This window comes from Haemaphysalis longicornis, unplaced genomic scaffold (assembly GCF_048455015.1).
Source record: "Haemaphysalis longicornis isolate Haplotype H1 unplaced genomic scaffold, Haemaphysalis longicornis Haplotype H1 scaffold_4, whole genome shotgun sequence".
In the NCBI taxonomy this organism is placed as follows: Eukaryota; Metazoa; Arthropoda; class Arachnida; order Ixodida; family Ixodidae; genus Haemaphysalis; species Haemaphysalis longicornis.
In genome coordinates this window covers 116407058-116422809 of record NW_027526361.1, presented here as the reverse complement: position 1 = coordinate 116422809, position 15752 = coordinate 116407058, and the positions used below count along the sequence as shown (strand labels likewise).

The 15752-nt window shown below is 46.1% G+C and overlaps 1 protein-coding gene across 1 annotated transcript in view; it reads right to left on the bottom strand.

Annotated features, from left to right (window-relative positions):
- LOC144179948 (uncharacterized) overlaps positions 1 to 8417 on the bottom strand; it is a 41395-nt gene extending 32978 nt beyond the window's left edge. Inside the window, exons 1-4 of the mRNA XM_077708364.1 lie at positions 8176 to 8417; positions 6001 to 6122; positions 3790 to 3816; positions 1766 to 1834 (exon numbers count right to left, since the gene is read on the bottom strand). Coding sequence (XP_077564490.1) covers positions 1766 to 1834; positions 3790 to 3816; positions 6001 to 6073 — 169 coding nt within the window. The 5' untranslated portion in view covers positions 6074 to 6122; positions 8176 to 8417. The remainder of the gene's footprint in view (positions 1 to 1765; positions 1835 to 3789; positions 3817 to 6000; positions 6123 to 8175) is intronic.
- Between the last annotated feature and the right edge of the window lie 7335 nt (positions 8418 to 15752).

The window sequence follows — 15752 nt, the reverse complement described above, 5'->3', positions numbered from 1 at the left end:
TGAGCTGCGCTCTCCGCCGCTCACCCCCTCTCCTCTCCGATGCGAACACTCTCTCGCGAGGGGCATTGGATAGGATTCGAATGGATTGTCTTGGCTTGGCTTGGCTTGAATTGAATTGGATTGGATAGAATTGGATAGGATTTGGATTGGATTGGATTAAAGTGGACTGTGTTGGATTGTGTTGCGTCATAGCCGCGGCAGACGCACTGGCGCCGGCGCGTCCCCTCACCGTTATGCGCGCTATAAAACGCGGTGCCCGCGCCGCTCCGCTCCATCGTTCCAGCGCCGTTCCTCCGCTGTCCAACGCTGCATCATGAACCCCCTATGCGTCGCATCTACACAGGGGTTCCCGCGAGGGGAGGTGGGAGTTTTTTTTTATGTTCCGGATGCCCGACGCCGCTCTTCTCGCCCAATGCACTTTTGAGGAATTTTAGCCTGAAAAATTAAAGAAAAGTTATTGGTGGATCTTAAGAACACGTGAGCATCTTGTCCCTCTCCCTTGCGAACTTAGGGATAAAAAAAGTGTTCGAAAGTAACCTTTAAAGTCACAGCCTTTAGAGGTTCATGAAGTCGTTGGTTCGATGGCATTCTGTCTGGTCAGGTAACATAATACAGAAACTAAAATACAGGCCCCTGACCATGTCAAGAAACAAACGACGTGAACAAGGGAGCCCTAACACTTTCGAAACGTCATTTGTTTCTTGGTTTGGTCAGCAGTGACCTCTTTTAGTGCGAATGAAGCAGTATACGTCCACCCACCCCAGTTTTTATTCCGGTGAAGCCGCTTTACTCGGCACCGCTCCGGCGTTCCTTTTCGCCACCGCCGACCCTGTTTAACAACCATCAATTGCCGGTGTCTTACACATTTACTCACACGCACATCATCGGTTGCTGGTTTTGTTGCTGAAGGGAGGAAGGGGGGCGTGCACGGGAAGCTATATGTTTCATTCGCTCACTGATGACATGTCCGTTGTGCGGGCGGGAGGCTTACACGTGGACGTCAAGCACCGGAATGCGACCCGTCTGGTGTCTTGACTGGTTGAGCGGATTGGATTGTGTGTTACAGAGACAGCAACATGCCTACGACGCGGGAAGGAAACAGACAGCCCTATGTTCGTTCGCTAGAATAAAGTTAGAGTCCTTGAAAGTTCCGATCAGCTAGCCGGCTAAGGAGTATGCTCAGTCGTAAATTACAAACAAACATGGTTTCTTTTGTGCACTCTGTCGACTGCGTCCAGCTTCGGGGGTCATCCATCATCACAGAATGGAAAGGCACTATTTTTTTAAATTTCTGTAGCCTTTAAAGGAAAAAAAAACTGACAGAAAAAATGGAACAGAAAACTAACCAAAGAATTCAACCTTTACTTTAAATACCAATAACCACCCACTATCGGAATTATTTTGTAGTTTCGTTTACTAAAAATCACGTCCTTTACGTACACTGATGGCACGCTCGGGCACAAACAATATGCTGCCGCGGTCATGCGCCTGTGCTGCCATGTGCTGTACAAACCATGTGCTTTTCAAACTTTAAGATATGCGCTTATAGAAGTGTCTTCCGTTGAATGCGTATACGCGTGCGTGTGCGCGTGCGCATGCGTGTGTGTGCGCGTGACCGTGTGCGTGTGCCCGTGCACGTGTATGCCTGTGTGTGCGTGTGCATGTGCGTGTGCGTGTGCGTGTGCGCGGGAGCGTGTGCGCGTGTTTTCAATAAGTAAATAGGAGGTACGTAAGAATCTACATTACGGAGAGCTGCATCACTCACTGCCTTCAGCCAGGAAGCTGTTCCCAGAAAGTGGCTTCGGCGGTGTTAGGCCCAAGGTTTCGCTGTCATCTGTGAAGACAAATAGTCAAATTAACGAGAATGAATTTATACTGGTTATCCAATTTCGTAGGTATTTGATGACATTTTTACACGCGACATTTTCTGCATACAGTTTTGTATAAAGTTAGTTCCAGACCCGCAATACAACCTCTGTGCTTGGAATTCAAACAGACCTTTTGTGTAGCATCATTGCATCTAGCAATAAAGGTAGCTTAGCTGTATTAAAGAGCTCAAAGCTTCAATTACGATATACCGGAATATGACAACCACCAGTCAATACGGCAGAAAAAAAATCAGGGAGAGACTTTTGCTACGCGTTAAAGTCTGTCAGGTTAGGGCTGTCGTGATTATGCCCTCTGGTGTTGCAACAATGTCGCTCTCACAAGCGGGGTGTATATTGGTGGCGTCGTATATCTTCGCGTCGTAACGGTGGCAGTGGCGTCAGCTGGTGGTGGTTTTAACTGCAGCGAGCGGCTGCCTCTTTGCTCTCAGGGAGGCATGTCTGTGTTCCCTTGGAATTCGACCACGTTGCGCAGCTGCCGCTGAAGCAGACGCAGCAGAGTCTATCGCAGTAAATACAGCTCCGGCGTAGAAAAACGTGTCCAGTGGTGCTACTGTCTTTTTTTTCAGCATTGTCAGTATTTTTCAAATGCTTCATTTTCTTCCCCGTGTTGCTCTGACTGAGTCTTGTCCAATAGCCCACTTTAGCAACACATATACGTTATTAAGGTACAGGTACGTTGCTAATTTTGTAATTACCAAGCTCAGATTACTTATGCGGGCCTTCCAACGTGGGGTTGTGTATATTACCGTTTCATGATCCATTTTCCTTTGCGTCCTTGCCTTTTTGTCTGTTACTGTAAAAACGACGGCACTGCCAATAGCCCTGGTTCGCCACAATATATGCTTTTAGCTTAAAGCCGCTTCTTTAAATTTGTCATTAGCATGCTGAACTTATTTCCGTAGGTCCCCAGTGGGGTTATTGTGTCCTCTAATTACCATCGTCATAATCCTATTCCCTGTGCTTAGCTCTGGCTTTATTCTGTGGTTTTTCTCCAAGTTCAGCGCATTGGGCCCCACCTACGGAGGAGGATCGTTTTCTTCTACACTTGATTCCTTCTTTCCCCTTGGAAGCAGCAAGCATTCGCGATTAGCGTAATCGCACTTTGATATGTCTGTAATTAGCCCTCTCAGATTACTTCTGTAGTTCCTAATACCCGCCTCTAAAATACATTTCGACGTCGAAGTCTACAATTTATTATCTAGGTAAACAATGTTCCGTTTGTTGAAGCCCCGGCTTGGCAATCGTGCAGGGGATGTGCGTCTGACAAGAATTTCGTTGACCACAGTTCAAATCCAAGAACCATGAAGTTTTCTTTTCTTTGCTTTTATTTTATTCGAGCTTTGGCCATTTTTTCAGGCCATCTTTAAGCCCCATCGAAGCTTCCATTTTCGCGCAATAAGACATTTATACTTTTGGACTAAAAGAGCCCGGTACGCGTGGGTGACTTTCACGGCAGATATTAGCAGCCATTCTGGCGCTGCCGAAAATAACGCATGAAATGGGATCTCACAATTGATGTTATAAACAAAATGGCACGTTCCGCGATAGAGACTGATACGCTTGTGGGGATTTGTCGGATATGGCATTTACATTTTTTTTGTGAAGAGTGCTGATGTCGAGTTGTACAGGTTATAACGGAAAAGTATGTGGTAACAAGCGATTGAGAGCAACACAGCCGGGTTAATATACAAATTCGCTATTAAGTGTCTTCACAAGAAAACAATCGAGAAATAATTTGTGCATCGTTTACTTTACCTCGCTAACCCTGCTTAAATTTAACTCGGTAGAAGTGGGGACACCTGTAGTAAAAGGCGGTCCTCAAAGGAGTGAATGTCTCGTGCAAGTTATTTCAGCCCATTGTTTCTGATGCCATCAACGTACGTGAACTAGATTCTCTCACCTGTGCGCAAGGTGTAGCTGTCGGCGGCTGAAAAACATTTAAAGTAGGACGCTTTGTACTTGTTTTTCTTTTCGACTTTTTGCACAAAAATTGGTAAAACAAGAGCGACACAATACTATTGTAAACTTTGTTCACAAGCAAGGAGCTGATAGCAGTAACCGGTATTTTATTGCGCAGTGTATGGGAACACCGACGTCACAGGAATCAGAATAGATTATTTCGGGGATCCATTTAAATTCGACCGAGTGACCTAACCTAAAGCCCAAGTAAAAATTCAGTTTTCCATTTCACCACCCGAGAGAAATGTAATGGGGAAAGTCTGTGGTCCCGCCTGTCTGGAGTCAACGTTTCACCCCAATACTTTATTAACGGAAACACTGGATAAGTTCGCAAATGATAATAGTTTGTGGATAGCCTTTATACAATCTCGGCATTTTAATGAGCAAATATGAATTATATTATAATGTTCTGCATTCGTTGTACGGAGGTCTGACAACTGCTAGCATGTCTTCGAATACAACTGAGATCGATAAAGAAGTTTTTTAGCCACAGTGGCTTCCCATTTTTACGTTATAGAAACAGCCAAACAGCCAGCTGCGCACTCGAATTATGTTGATAAGTATTCTACATGTGCTGTACATGATAAACCCCTCTTGAACTGCTAAACAAGAAAATTTTTCTATTGAACCCTTTCAATTTCTTTGGTTATTGAAAATAATTATAAAATCTGCGCTTAACGGTCCATTTACAGCAAGAGAAAATGATTAATGTGTTTTATAGGCATCTAGTATTTATTTGTTTTCGTCTAGCCATACTGCCGTGTAATCGATTCATTCGTTAGGCTATCAAGTACAGGTACCGATCAGGTAAAAAAAAAAAAGGTTGATGCATCCGCCTGAATAGTAAGCTGCCCTGAATGATGTATTAAAACAACGTCCTCCACTTGTGCCAGAAAGGAAACGGGCCAAATAACTAACACTGATGTATATTTTTTGTTAAACATTCACTTTTTGGCGACAATTATGCGAGTCAAACGAAAATAGTTTATAGGCAACTACGCGAACGTCATCAGTAGATGGTTTATGCAGCAGCTTTGTCTTTGTAGTGTCAAAGGTTTCTTCGATGTCGAAAAGCGGAAAAAGAGTATATTTTTGACTTTTAATGCTTGATATCATTGCATTCTGAAATGAAGCATTGCAAGTTCAGTTGACCCGCTTAGGGAAGTGCATACTGAGTTTCCGTTATAAGACTGTTCAGCAAAAAAGGACCCCAGTTTGCCGAAATGAACAACCTAAAAGTTTGACGTCACGTTGTCAACAGTTTAGCAAGTACAACGAAAAAATAATTAGGGAGGGGTGATATCGGTTTATGAGTGGGATTTCTAAGTAAACGACAATTAGAATAACATAATACGGTGGGGCCAAATGGAGCTTAAATATAACCTGATGGTTAGACACTTCTAATGGCGAAAATCTTTCTACACGCTGTGGTACTTGTGTTTCTGGCACCGCAAAAGGCTGGCGTGTGTTCCATTAGTGAGGCTTAGTGGCAGCTTTATTTCATCACACGTGCTTCAGTGCCATCCGAACTTACGTAACCAAGTGCCGTTCACTGTGTTCCCTTCCGAAGTGCCTATTATAAAACACTGCGACTTACTATAAATATATTTTTAATTTACATTTCAAGCACTGAGGCTGCATGGAGAAAATGTTGCGCGCCGTGTGTACGCAGGAATGCGGATGTATACACGTACCAAAATCTTTGCACTTGCATTTTTTTTTCTTTTATTTGCAGTACAACTGACGTGATGACCGGGCAGGAGCCGCGCATTCGTGCTCAGGAGCCCAACGTCTTAGCCACTGAACCAACGCGACGGGTGTCTAGCAGCTTACAGTTAGGCATGCGTTCTGCGGTGCGCCCTATGAGGGTTGAGAGATGTAAGTTCATTCGTAACGAAAGTATTGAAATAAAAGAATTTCATACCGATAATACCCACCAGCATGTCGAATTGCGTGTGTGGTTATTCCGCTGTGTTTTCGCTCAGATTTCACATTGTACTGCGCTTTTTATTAGCATTTTGGGCACTTGAAACGCCAATGAACCGCTACTCCCTCCGTGAGTAAGGCAGTGGGCGGTACAAACGTACGACACGTCAGGAAGACGCAAGGCGGCGTAGCTCGGCATGCTCGTTGAAGAGCCTGCAGTGCTTACCAAACTTCGCAATGAAGTAGGCGGGGGTGAAGATGATGGCAGCCAATGTCACCATGACGAGGAAAGCGCCCATGTAGAAGGCCGCGTTCAAACGCTCGTAGTCGCCGTCCGCTTCGGGGTAACTATAAGCATGGGCGACACGTGGAGTCTAAATCATCATTTTGGTGTGGGCGCTATTGGTAGTTGGTGTATTGAGCCTTAATTAAGCATTATGAGATACAATGCTTGGGTCATGAAACCTGGTACCAGGGAGTTTCCCACTTGAATACTACCATAATAAAACCGCGGATGACCGCGACAGAATTCCTCCAAGTTCCCGACTCGCCCCACGAACACACCACAGTAGGCGTGCTGTATGACTTCTTTGGCTGAATTACATGTGCAAGCGGAGAGTTTCCAGGTAGTCTAGAATGGCATGCTCCTTACAGGCATCAAAACGGGTACAATCCTTGCTACTTTCAATAAAACACTATGAATCGAGATCACTGTATCCACCATGCCTGGAAGTGGCTCTTGGAGTGACTCCAGTAGCTTCACCGAATGCGTCATGGATACACACATTCAAGAATGCATTTCAAATATTCAAAAATTATGCATCTATGGCGTTCTGTATCTGCCGTTTCTTTAGAAAGCTTGGGAACTTCAGTTGTAGATCTAACAGGGTTCAACCACCGACGTAAAATGTGACCTAACGGCCAGTTTATGAAATTGCAGGAGAAGCGTGGCACCAACACCACTCCGTGGATGATGGCGAGGGTGCGGAGTACGCGGGCTCGAAATGACATCCAAGTTGCGTTCCGAGTGTCATCCGATTTTCGCCCCAACCGTCATTCGATATGAGCCATGAGTTGCACCTTGATTATTCCCTATATGAAACTGAAACTCAAGACGCCAGTCGAATTTCGCTTGATTTTCGCTTGATGGTGGTGTGAGCACGGGTAGACGCGGACTGACATTGGGAGGTCCTAAGGTACTACGCACCGTTACAGGGGAGGGAGTAAGCCGTTTGACTCTCGGCTGCTAACTTTCGGTAGTAGCCCAATGGGTAAGACCACTGACACTAATTCTGCCTGGTCTAGCAGACACAAGATCGAATCCTGCCGGTGCCTTTGTGAGTTTTTGCAATTGTATATGCTATGCGCACGGACGCGGACGGACATTGTGCGTTCCTAAAGTACTCCGCACCTAAAATACACCAAAGTTTTGTTTATAAGGGAAAAGATCCGGAAACAATGTGTAGGAAGCTTACCGTTAAAACTACCTGTCGAGCAGTTGGGTAAAATAAATTTGTAATCGCAATACCTCGGAAAAATCTTAATTACTATTCGACACACGGATGACGATGAAATCCGCTTACCATGCCCAGTAATTTATGCCAACATAAAACGCGTCATTTGTTGTGTGACATACGTTATTGGTATTTTTCCAGAATTTACCTTAACCGGCAACTTCCCGTCGTTGCCCTTAATTCCCGCTTTCCAGACCGTCGTTGATGATCTCTACGTTGCTTCACCGCTTTCGGCTCCCGCAAACATCTCCTAATGCTTCTGGTTACAAGATACCACTACGTACAAGACACCACTACGCTTGGGGCAAATTGAGCTTTGCGAAAGGCCAGATACGAAGTCGACATAAAATTCCCGGGTTTTAAATTCCTTGCATTACGTTCTAGTGGGCATTGCAGGGAATTCCCGAAGAAGAGTTCTCGGAATCATGCCATCCCAACCATACCACATTGTGCACGAAGTACCTTAGAGCATTGGCGTGAGCGGAACTTCATTTTTGAGGAGGGCAGAACTCAAGAAAACAGGAGCAAGGGGAACATCATAGCTAGAAAGAAAGAAATGAACCAGCACAAGAAAACGATTGAACGTGAAAAATACAAATTCTTCTGGATGCAGTGGGCTGTTTTTTTAAGGCTTTGGAAAATGGTTGATTAATCGCTGATAGCAGGCGTCGAAGCCATGTTAGCTTGCCGCATCGCTTGCGGCTGCAAAATAACTTTTGGTAGTCGTCAATGGATGCTAGTCCGCGTCAGAGGCGTCATCCATTCTTCTTCTCACTGTCCCTAGCAGCCAGTACATTTCCAGAGAAGCGGGAACCGCCCCTCTTTCTCTTTTCCCCAGCGCACGGCAGTGCCTTATGTACTAAAAGAATTCGAAAACAGTTCCTCACAGGACAGCGAGGGAAGCGTCAGGCCGCCTGCGGTGCTCTTGGATTCCTGCAAGGAATAAGACACAAGCGCGAGGCTTTATGCGTTTGCGTTTCGTAATATTGTTGTGTTTCTCTGATTCGTACCAATTTCACTATTTCAGAAAGTTCGGCGTTCAGCTGCAGGTTATATAAATTTTTCGGTTCACTCTTCAGCTTGAGCTGCCGCCACAGCTTTTGTAAGGCGCAAGAGGTTTCTAGGCCGGTTTTACTATGTAACAGAGAGCTAATAAATAACCAAACACCCCCTAGGGCTTTTAGATAAACCAAATCCAAGATAAAAAGCGACTTTATGTTTCTTCTCCACGAAAATATATACGGTCTTGTCAAAAAACCCCGCCCTTCGCGTAGCTAAGCTCTGGTAGTGCATGTTGTCCACTGAATTGTTTCGCGCTGCATGCCATAAGGGCTGAGGATGCCACGATTGACGATAACACCGACCATGTATAGTTATTAGGTAAGGTTAAGTCTATGTCAGCTTTCTGTGGAAGACAACGTGCACATACACGATCTGTACATTTCTGCCAACTTTACCTTCTCCATATATCCAGCTTTTGTTTGTATCAAGGGAATCGTTAACAAAACAATCCTTTTCCTCATCGAACTGAGCTGACAAAAGCCATCTACGATATGCGGAATGCGAAGCAATAGGTTGTAGAAAGGCGTGGCACGTTTCACTTGCGTGGCTCAGCAGCGCGAAACTGGCCCAGTTCAGTACCAACTCGACTGCTTCTTGGCCAACTCGACTCGAGTACGATTACGTACTCGAGTACAAACTCGAGTGGAGTACGAGTACTAACTCGGCTGCGAACTGGAGTCGAGTACGAACTCGAGATGTTGTGCTTCTGGGAAAACGGGTCAGCAAGAAAGGGAGCCGTTTTGGCATGTTGCGCGTAAAATTTATCTTACGGCGGCGACATTCTCTTTCATCCAGGAGCTGGACGTGTTTCTGGCCCGGCCTGATCAGCAAATATTTACCCAACGCTATTTCTTGTCCCTGTTTGGTCACTCTCTGCCAGAAAGGAGGCAGCGTCAGCCACGCGAACACGACACGCCCTTCAAACTAACCAACAGCTAGAAGGTTCAAGAGTTTCGACACATCATCTGTCTGCCGCTCCATCCCAAAGCGCTCTAATGCAACCTTCAGGCTTGACCCTAAGCCTAAGGGCTTCCAGAGGCCCTGAGCCTCGTAGGTACAGTGATGGAGAAATTTTTCAAGGAACTGTGCGCGCAACCCCACGCTTTAATATACAGCCTACTGCATCGAGTCGAATTCTGTTGTAAAAGCACAAACCTTAGCAGCTCACTGCTCCGCAGTGTGGGGTGCTTCGTCACGTAACGAGAAAATTATTTGAATATTTTTGACTGGAGGAAAAGTTCGCTCGATACCGAGGTGGGCTAAAGTTATTACAGCAATTTGGTAAGAGTGCAATTAGGAAGTATCATCCACAAAAATGGCACTTGCAGCGTTAGATCCATGACATAATGCTGGGATGATAAAGACAGTTCAGCGAATTATTGGTAACAGTGCCATCAGGTAGAAAAATATGCTCCTTGCGTTATTAGTGTACTTGTACTACAATAATGCGTGATAGCGCGATAACGCCAGCTCGAAAATAAAAGCAGCGAGGCAGCTCACCGTCGTACATGTCGGTGCGGAAAGGGCTTCTTCTTTCTTCTTGTCGTTTCGGGGTAAAACTAGTGAGCATGGAAGGATAGTTCGAGCAGGTTGTAGAATCGCTATCGAAGTTTAATAAATGGTTGTGAAATCACGCAAACAAGGTTGGAGAACAAGCTACCTGCTTTGATAAAGTACGCACGACTGAAATAGTGCTTCATCAAAAGAGCGGGGTCGGTATCTTTTTCTTCACCTGGTACTGTCATCGCAGAGGCAGTCATACAGAGCTTCAAGTTGATAATTTTGACAATTGTCAAATCCATAATCACATAGCTTAGATGTCTTCTTATTTGCGCGCATGTGCGAGCAAGAGGTTGTCTAATTGCTTTGCGCTGTTTGATCGCCATCTACACATGCATATAGCTGAGGCTTTATCAGAAGGCCGCACAAAACTGTCGATGCGTCGCTTCTCCGATGCTCTCCTTTAGATGTCGCGTTACGCGTTGGTGCATACAGGGACCGCCTCTAATAGCGCTTTCCATTGGGCGAACAGGAGCACTTTTAACTGCACCCAAAGTGCTCTCGCGAGTTCTGGCGTCTTCCAGTGGTCGGGCAGGAGCAGGGGCGTTGTGTTTCATTGGTCGAGGAGGAGCACTTTTTTGGCGCCGAGAGCAGCCGAGAGCAGTTCTCGGTGCTCCGTCGCCAGCGGCGGAGTAACGGGGAACGCCGAGGAAGTCACATGACCTCTTTTACGTCATTTCTGGTTTTATCCCCGGGTGGCGGAGGAAAAATGGCGGAATCCAGCAGCCGCGATAGTCGCTCAGTGCGTACGGCAGCAGCTAAGCGTGGCCGTCTGGACGATGCTGCTACTTTTAGATGATGAAAGCACCACAGATTCAAGTGCAAACTCATCATCGGACAGCAGCAGCAGCAGCGATGACGACGACGATTTGACATTGCATGAGTTTATGTTCGAGCACCTGTTTACCCGGCCGGAGCAGCGACCGAAGGTAGAGTCGTATCTGGAAAAGACGGCGGATGCTGTTATCGTTCGCAGCTAATTTTTGGGAGATATGATGGTGACCCTATCATGGACATGAACATCCGCTCGGCTTCTTCATTCGTCGCCATGCGGAAGGCAGACACAAAACCACCGGCACGTATCTGGCAAAACTGGCGAGGAACAGCGTGCGGACAACACGAGCGCACGAAATGCTCCGGAAAGCGAGAGCGGAAAAAGTTCGGCCACATGACTCTTGACATCACGCCCTCCCCCTCTTTTCACTGCTCCCGGAGCAGCGCGAATGTTTCATTCGCGGAACGAAAGCACTCGTCCCCGTTACTCCCGTGTGCTGCTCTGGCTGCTCGCTCCACTTGCTCCTGTTCTCCCAATGGAATTCCCCATAAGTTACACCGTGGCTTGAGTGTGCCGAGATGACGTCACTACAGAATTCTACATACATCATCCCGCAAACGAAAGTGTAGCACCGAGGTTTTCGGATCCCAGCATTTCGGTGGTCTAGCACCATGGGTCTGGGACCCGGTTATGAAAGGCGATGTCGTCTTGAATAAACCTTCTCTTGGATATACCTTTAACCAGTGTATGTTGTCTCTCTGCCGTGCCCTTGAGGGCCGTCGCCGTCGCGACACTAAGGAAAGTTTTGTTGTCCGGCCGCGCTAACCTCACGATGTAGTCGTGCACGGCAGATCTTGTCGCAATAGAAGTGGCGGCTCTGTACATTCGTGCTGACAGGTTATTATTGCTCCTCGAGCCGCCTCGGAGAAGAGGACACCTTAGTGTTCTTCGAGTGCGAAATCCGAAACATTTATTTGGGGTTTGCAGGTGGTGGCTAGAAACTTATATTAAGAAAAAAGCGTTCTTATGCACGTGTTTCCTTCGGGACTTGACATTCCATGCGACGCGTTCAAACGTCATACGGTGGCAATACCGTTGAAAAAAAGCACTGCGTCTGTCCCACGCTCCACCAAATCAAGGTGTATACAATGAAAAAGTTTTCCCAGTCACAACCACTTGTGGCACGGGAACATGTGGACATTATTGGGCGCAATAGGAACCTCGGACAAATTTTAATCAAAATAAAATGGCCAAAACAGAAAGAGCAATGTGGTTTTCTGCTTTAGGCACAAAATGCAATATATACACCTTGGAGTTGGTTTTAGAAAATTACGTCGAAAGGAGGCAAAAGAACTACCAAAATGTTGGCCAGCTTGGTAATGCTGAGAAAGACGCTGAAAAAATCTAGGAAGCCCAAAATGACTTCAACAACACCCGCCGTTGTGGCTCCTAGTGCTGCTGAGCATGAGGAGGCGGTTTGATTCCCGGCCGGAGGCATTCCGGTAGCCTTGGAGAAGAAAGAGAGGATACGTGAAGTACGGCGGAGAAGAAAGAGAGGATACGTGAAGCGCCATGCCTGCGGAATGGGGCTTGTCTTCCCATGGTCGTTGCCGCGCCAATTAGTAATTTTGTATGCCCGAAAATGACCCCTATTTACAAAAAATGCGTATTTGACGAAATAGACATTCCTTCTTTACGGCATATTTCTATACATAGGAGGTGTATCCGAACTCATCGGCACGTACTATCGGTGCCCATCGTTACGATCGTAACGTATAACCCAGCAACTGCCGGTCGCACTGCATACAAAGTTTAGGAATGAATTTACTTCCACAAAACAGGGGCGTCGCTCCTACAAAAAAGAATTTTCTGGATTTATATCTCGCTGTATCTCACTCTCTGCTCGTCCGAACTCTCCTTTAGCTCGATAGTGCGCCGCAGAACCACCTACTGGTGGACCGCGTCACTCAATGATTGTACCTCAGGTTATACCGCTCTACACAAAACTTCCATACGCAGTCTGGCCGCTGGAGTCGACGCCGGCGTTACTACCCACACGGCGGCACACAAGCTGCCAAGAGAAGCGGCTTTTACAGTTGAAGCACGTGTTCTTCGGAAGCGAGCAGAGAGGATGGAGGAGGCGGCAGCGTAGGTAGACGTTCGCTAGTACAGAGGCTACCGCCTCCTCTTTCTTGCTGGTACTAAAAACAATGCGCTAAACCGCGTTTTATTTTCCTCGAAAGAGAATGAACATGGTTTTGTGCTCCGCCGTTCACTTATACCGAAGGGTTAGACCGTCGAGTCCGTGGCAAAATGACGAGCCCCGTTTGCAACCAAACATTAGTAAAATTAACTGTGATAAATGAACCAAACTGGGTGTAATGTAAACGCGTGTTAGGGCTGTTTGTTTGCTTAGCACTTCCTATAAAGTTGGCTTTCCTGCAAAGAGTTTTTGCCTCCCTAGATATTCCAGCAACGGAGTGCTGCCTGGTCCAGAAGTAAACTCCATCCCGGATACCTTGTAAACTAAAATATGTAGGTGCAGTCATGCTGGGAAGGCTCTTTGGGACACAAACAGCAACCCCCAACCAGAGAACGATCTGGGCACCCTGATGTAATAGTTGGCCCAAGCCCCCTCATCGGTGACCAAACCAAATCTTAGCCCCCAGACCCCAGCAGCTGCAGAGCACCTGACTACGGCGGCGGTGAGGCCGGTGATAGAGTAGAGGATGCTAAGAATATCTGGTTCCTGACGAGCCGCCCATGAAACCTGGTCTTGGGAACGTTCAACGTACGAGCCCTCTCTAGCGAACGAAGTGTAGCTGTACTATTGGAGGAGCTTTGGGACATTAAATGGGACATTACTGGGCTAGTGAGGGGTTGATGCGTTCAGCTAGATTGTATGTATAGTGCAAGTGTCTAGTTTATGTATTTTGTTTTGCTGCCAACTTTTTTACCTTGTTCGAATTGGTATTGTGCTAGTAATGTGCAACACATCTTTTTTATTTTTTTATTTTTTCTCTCTCAATTTTGTTTAACCGAGTTCATTGCTTTTTTCAATTGTACTCTTGCGCTGTCTAAGCTGTGTTCTTTCCTTTTAGTTACTGTTTGTTTGGTTTTGCTGCTTGCGGTGTATTCGTTATTTTGTAAAAAATTATCAAGGATCCCGTTGCAGTCTGTGGACTATAGGACCCTTGTCTGTATACTAACGTGAATGCATTTTGCATCGTTGAAAATAAAAACTCAAATTCAAACTCAAATTCAAAGTGTCGTCAGAAGAACAGGAGCAGGCGTCATTGAACTGTTTAGCGCGCATATTGTGTGCTATCCGGGGTCCCACGAAAATAAAGAGCACGGGGTAGGATTTTTGACCCCCAGGGAGATAGGAGGGAACGTGGAAGAATTCTTCAGTGTTAACGCGAGGGTCGGAGTTGTAGTGATCAAGCTTAAGAAGCGGTACAGGTTAACGATAATACAAGTCTATGCACCACAGAAGTAGCCACGAGAATGATGCCGTAGATAGTTTATACGAACACATCGAGGGAGCAATGAATAAGGGAAAAGCACAGTTCACCATTGTCGTGGGGGACTTTAAGGCAAAAGTAGGTGCAAAGAGAGTATGAGAAAAATCAGCGGGAAAGTAGAAATATGCACTTGCAACTGTCGAGGAGATACACTGGTTGGATTTTCAGACAGAAATAATCTCAAACTAATGAAGGCATTCTTCCGCACACACGAGAAATGGACGTAAAGAAGTCCTGACGGAATGACAAAAAAGAAACAAAATTGACTTCATTTTGAGTGAAAACCCCGTTATTGTACAGGACGTAGATGTACTCAGCAAGATTCGGTGCAGTGATCATAGGAGGGTTAGAAGCAAAACAAGGCTAAATCTCTGAAAGAAAACGAAACTCGTAAAATGTAGAAACCCAGCTTGACGTCAAGCAGAGAAAGGGCGCAGGAGTTTAAAATAACCCTTCAGAAGAAATTCGCGCTTTTAAACGGTAAGAACGAGGACAGTGTTCCCACCCTGGATGTCACCCAAACAACAGTAATTACAGAGACAGCAGACGCTATTGAAGAAGCAGCATGTAGGAAACAAACAGGAAAACTAACTCAGCAAACAAAAGAGCTTATTGCGAAGCGTCAGAAGATGAAATTTTGTAGTCGAACTAAATTCGACATCGAATTGAACTAGCGAAGGTTTGAAAATTGATAAACAGAAGTAAAACAAATGACGTTCATGGGTACATGGCGGTCACCGAGGAAACGTTATAAAAAAGGAGCAAGCCTAAAGGCAACAAGGAGGAAGGTGGGTATTTGCAGAGAGAGATGTACGCACTTACAGATGAACAGGGTAACATTACGCACAATATGGAAGAGATCACAAGAATCGCGGAACGATTCTACACAAGTCTATACGCCAGCGACGTGGCACCGGGGAAAACTACCGAGCCTACAAGCTTAGCTCGCGGTGTTCCAGCGGTACCTGAAGAGGAAATCGAAAGGCGCACAAGGGCATGAAAAGTGGGAAAGCTGCAGGCGGCGACGGCCTAATCATACACCTTCTAAAAGAGGGTGGAGATACAGTACTTGAATAGCTCGCATCGCTATTTTCAGAATATTTAAGGACTTTAAAAGTACCCAAAGCCTGGAAAAATGTTAACCTAGTTTTAATTCACACAAAGGGAGATAACAAAGATCTTAAGAACCACAGACCCGTCAACCTTCTGTCAGTTTATACAAACTGTTTACCAAGATAACAATTAACCGCATAACCGCCAGCCTATACTTCCAAGAACCCAGGGAACAGGCTGGATTTAAAAAAGCATACTCTACAATAGATCACATACCCGCCGCGGTGGCTCAGTGGCTAAGGCGTTGCGCTGCTGAGCACGAGGTCGCGGGCTCGATTTCCGGCCGCGGCGGCCGCTTTTCTGATGGAGGCGAAAAGCAAAAACGCCCGTGTGTACGAGATTTCGGCGCACGTTAAAGATCCCCAGGTGGTCAAAATGAATCCGGAGCCCTCCACTACGGCGCGCCTCATCGCCTGCGCTGCGTCGGCGT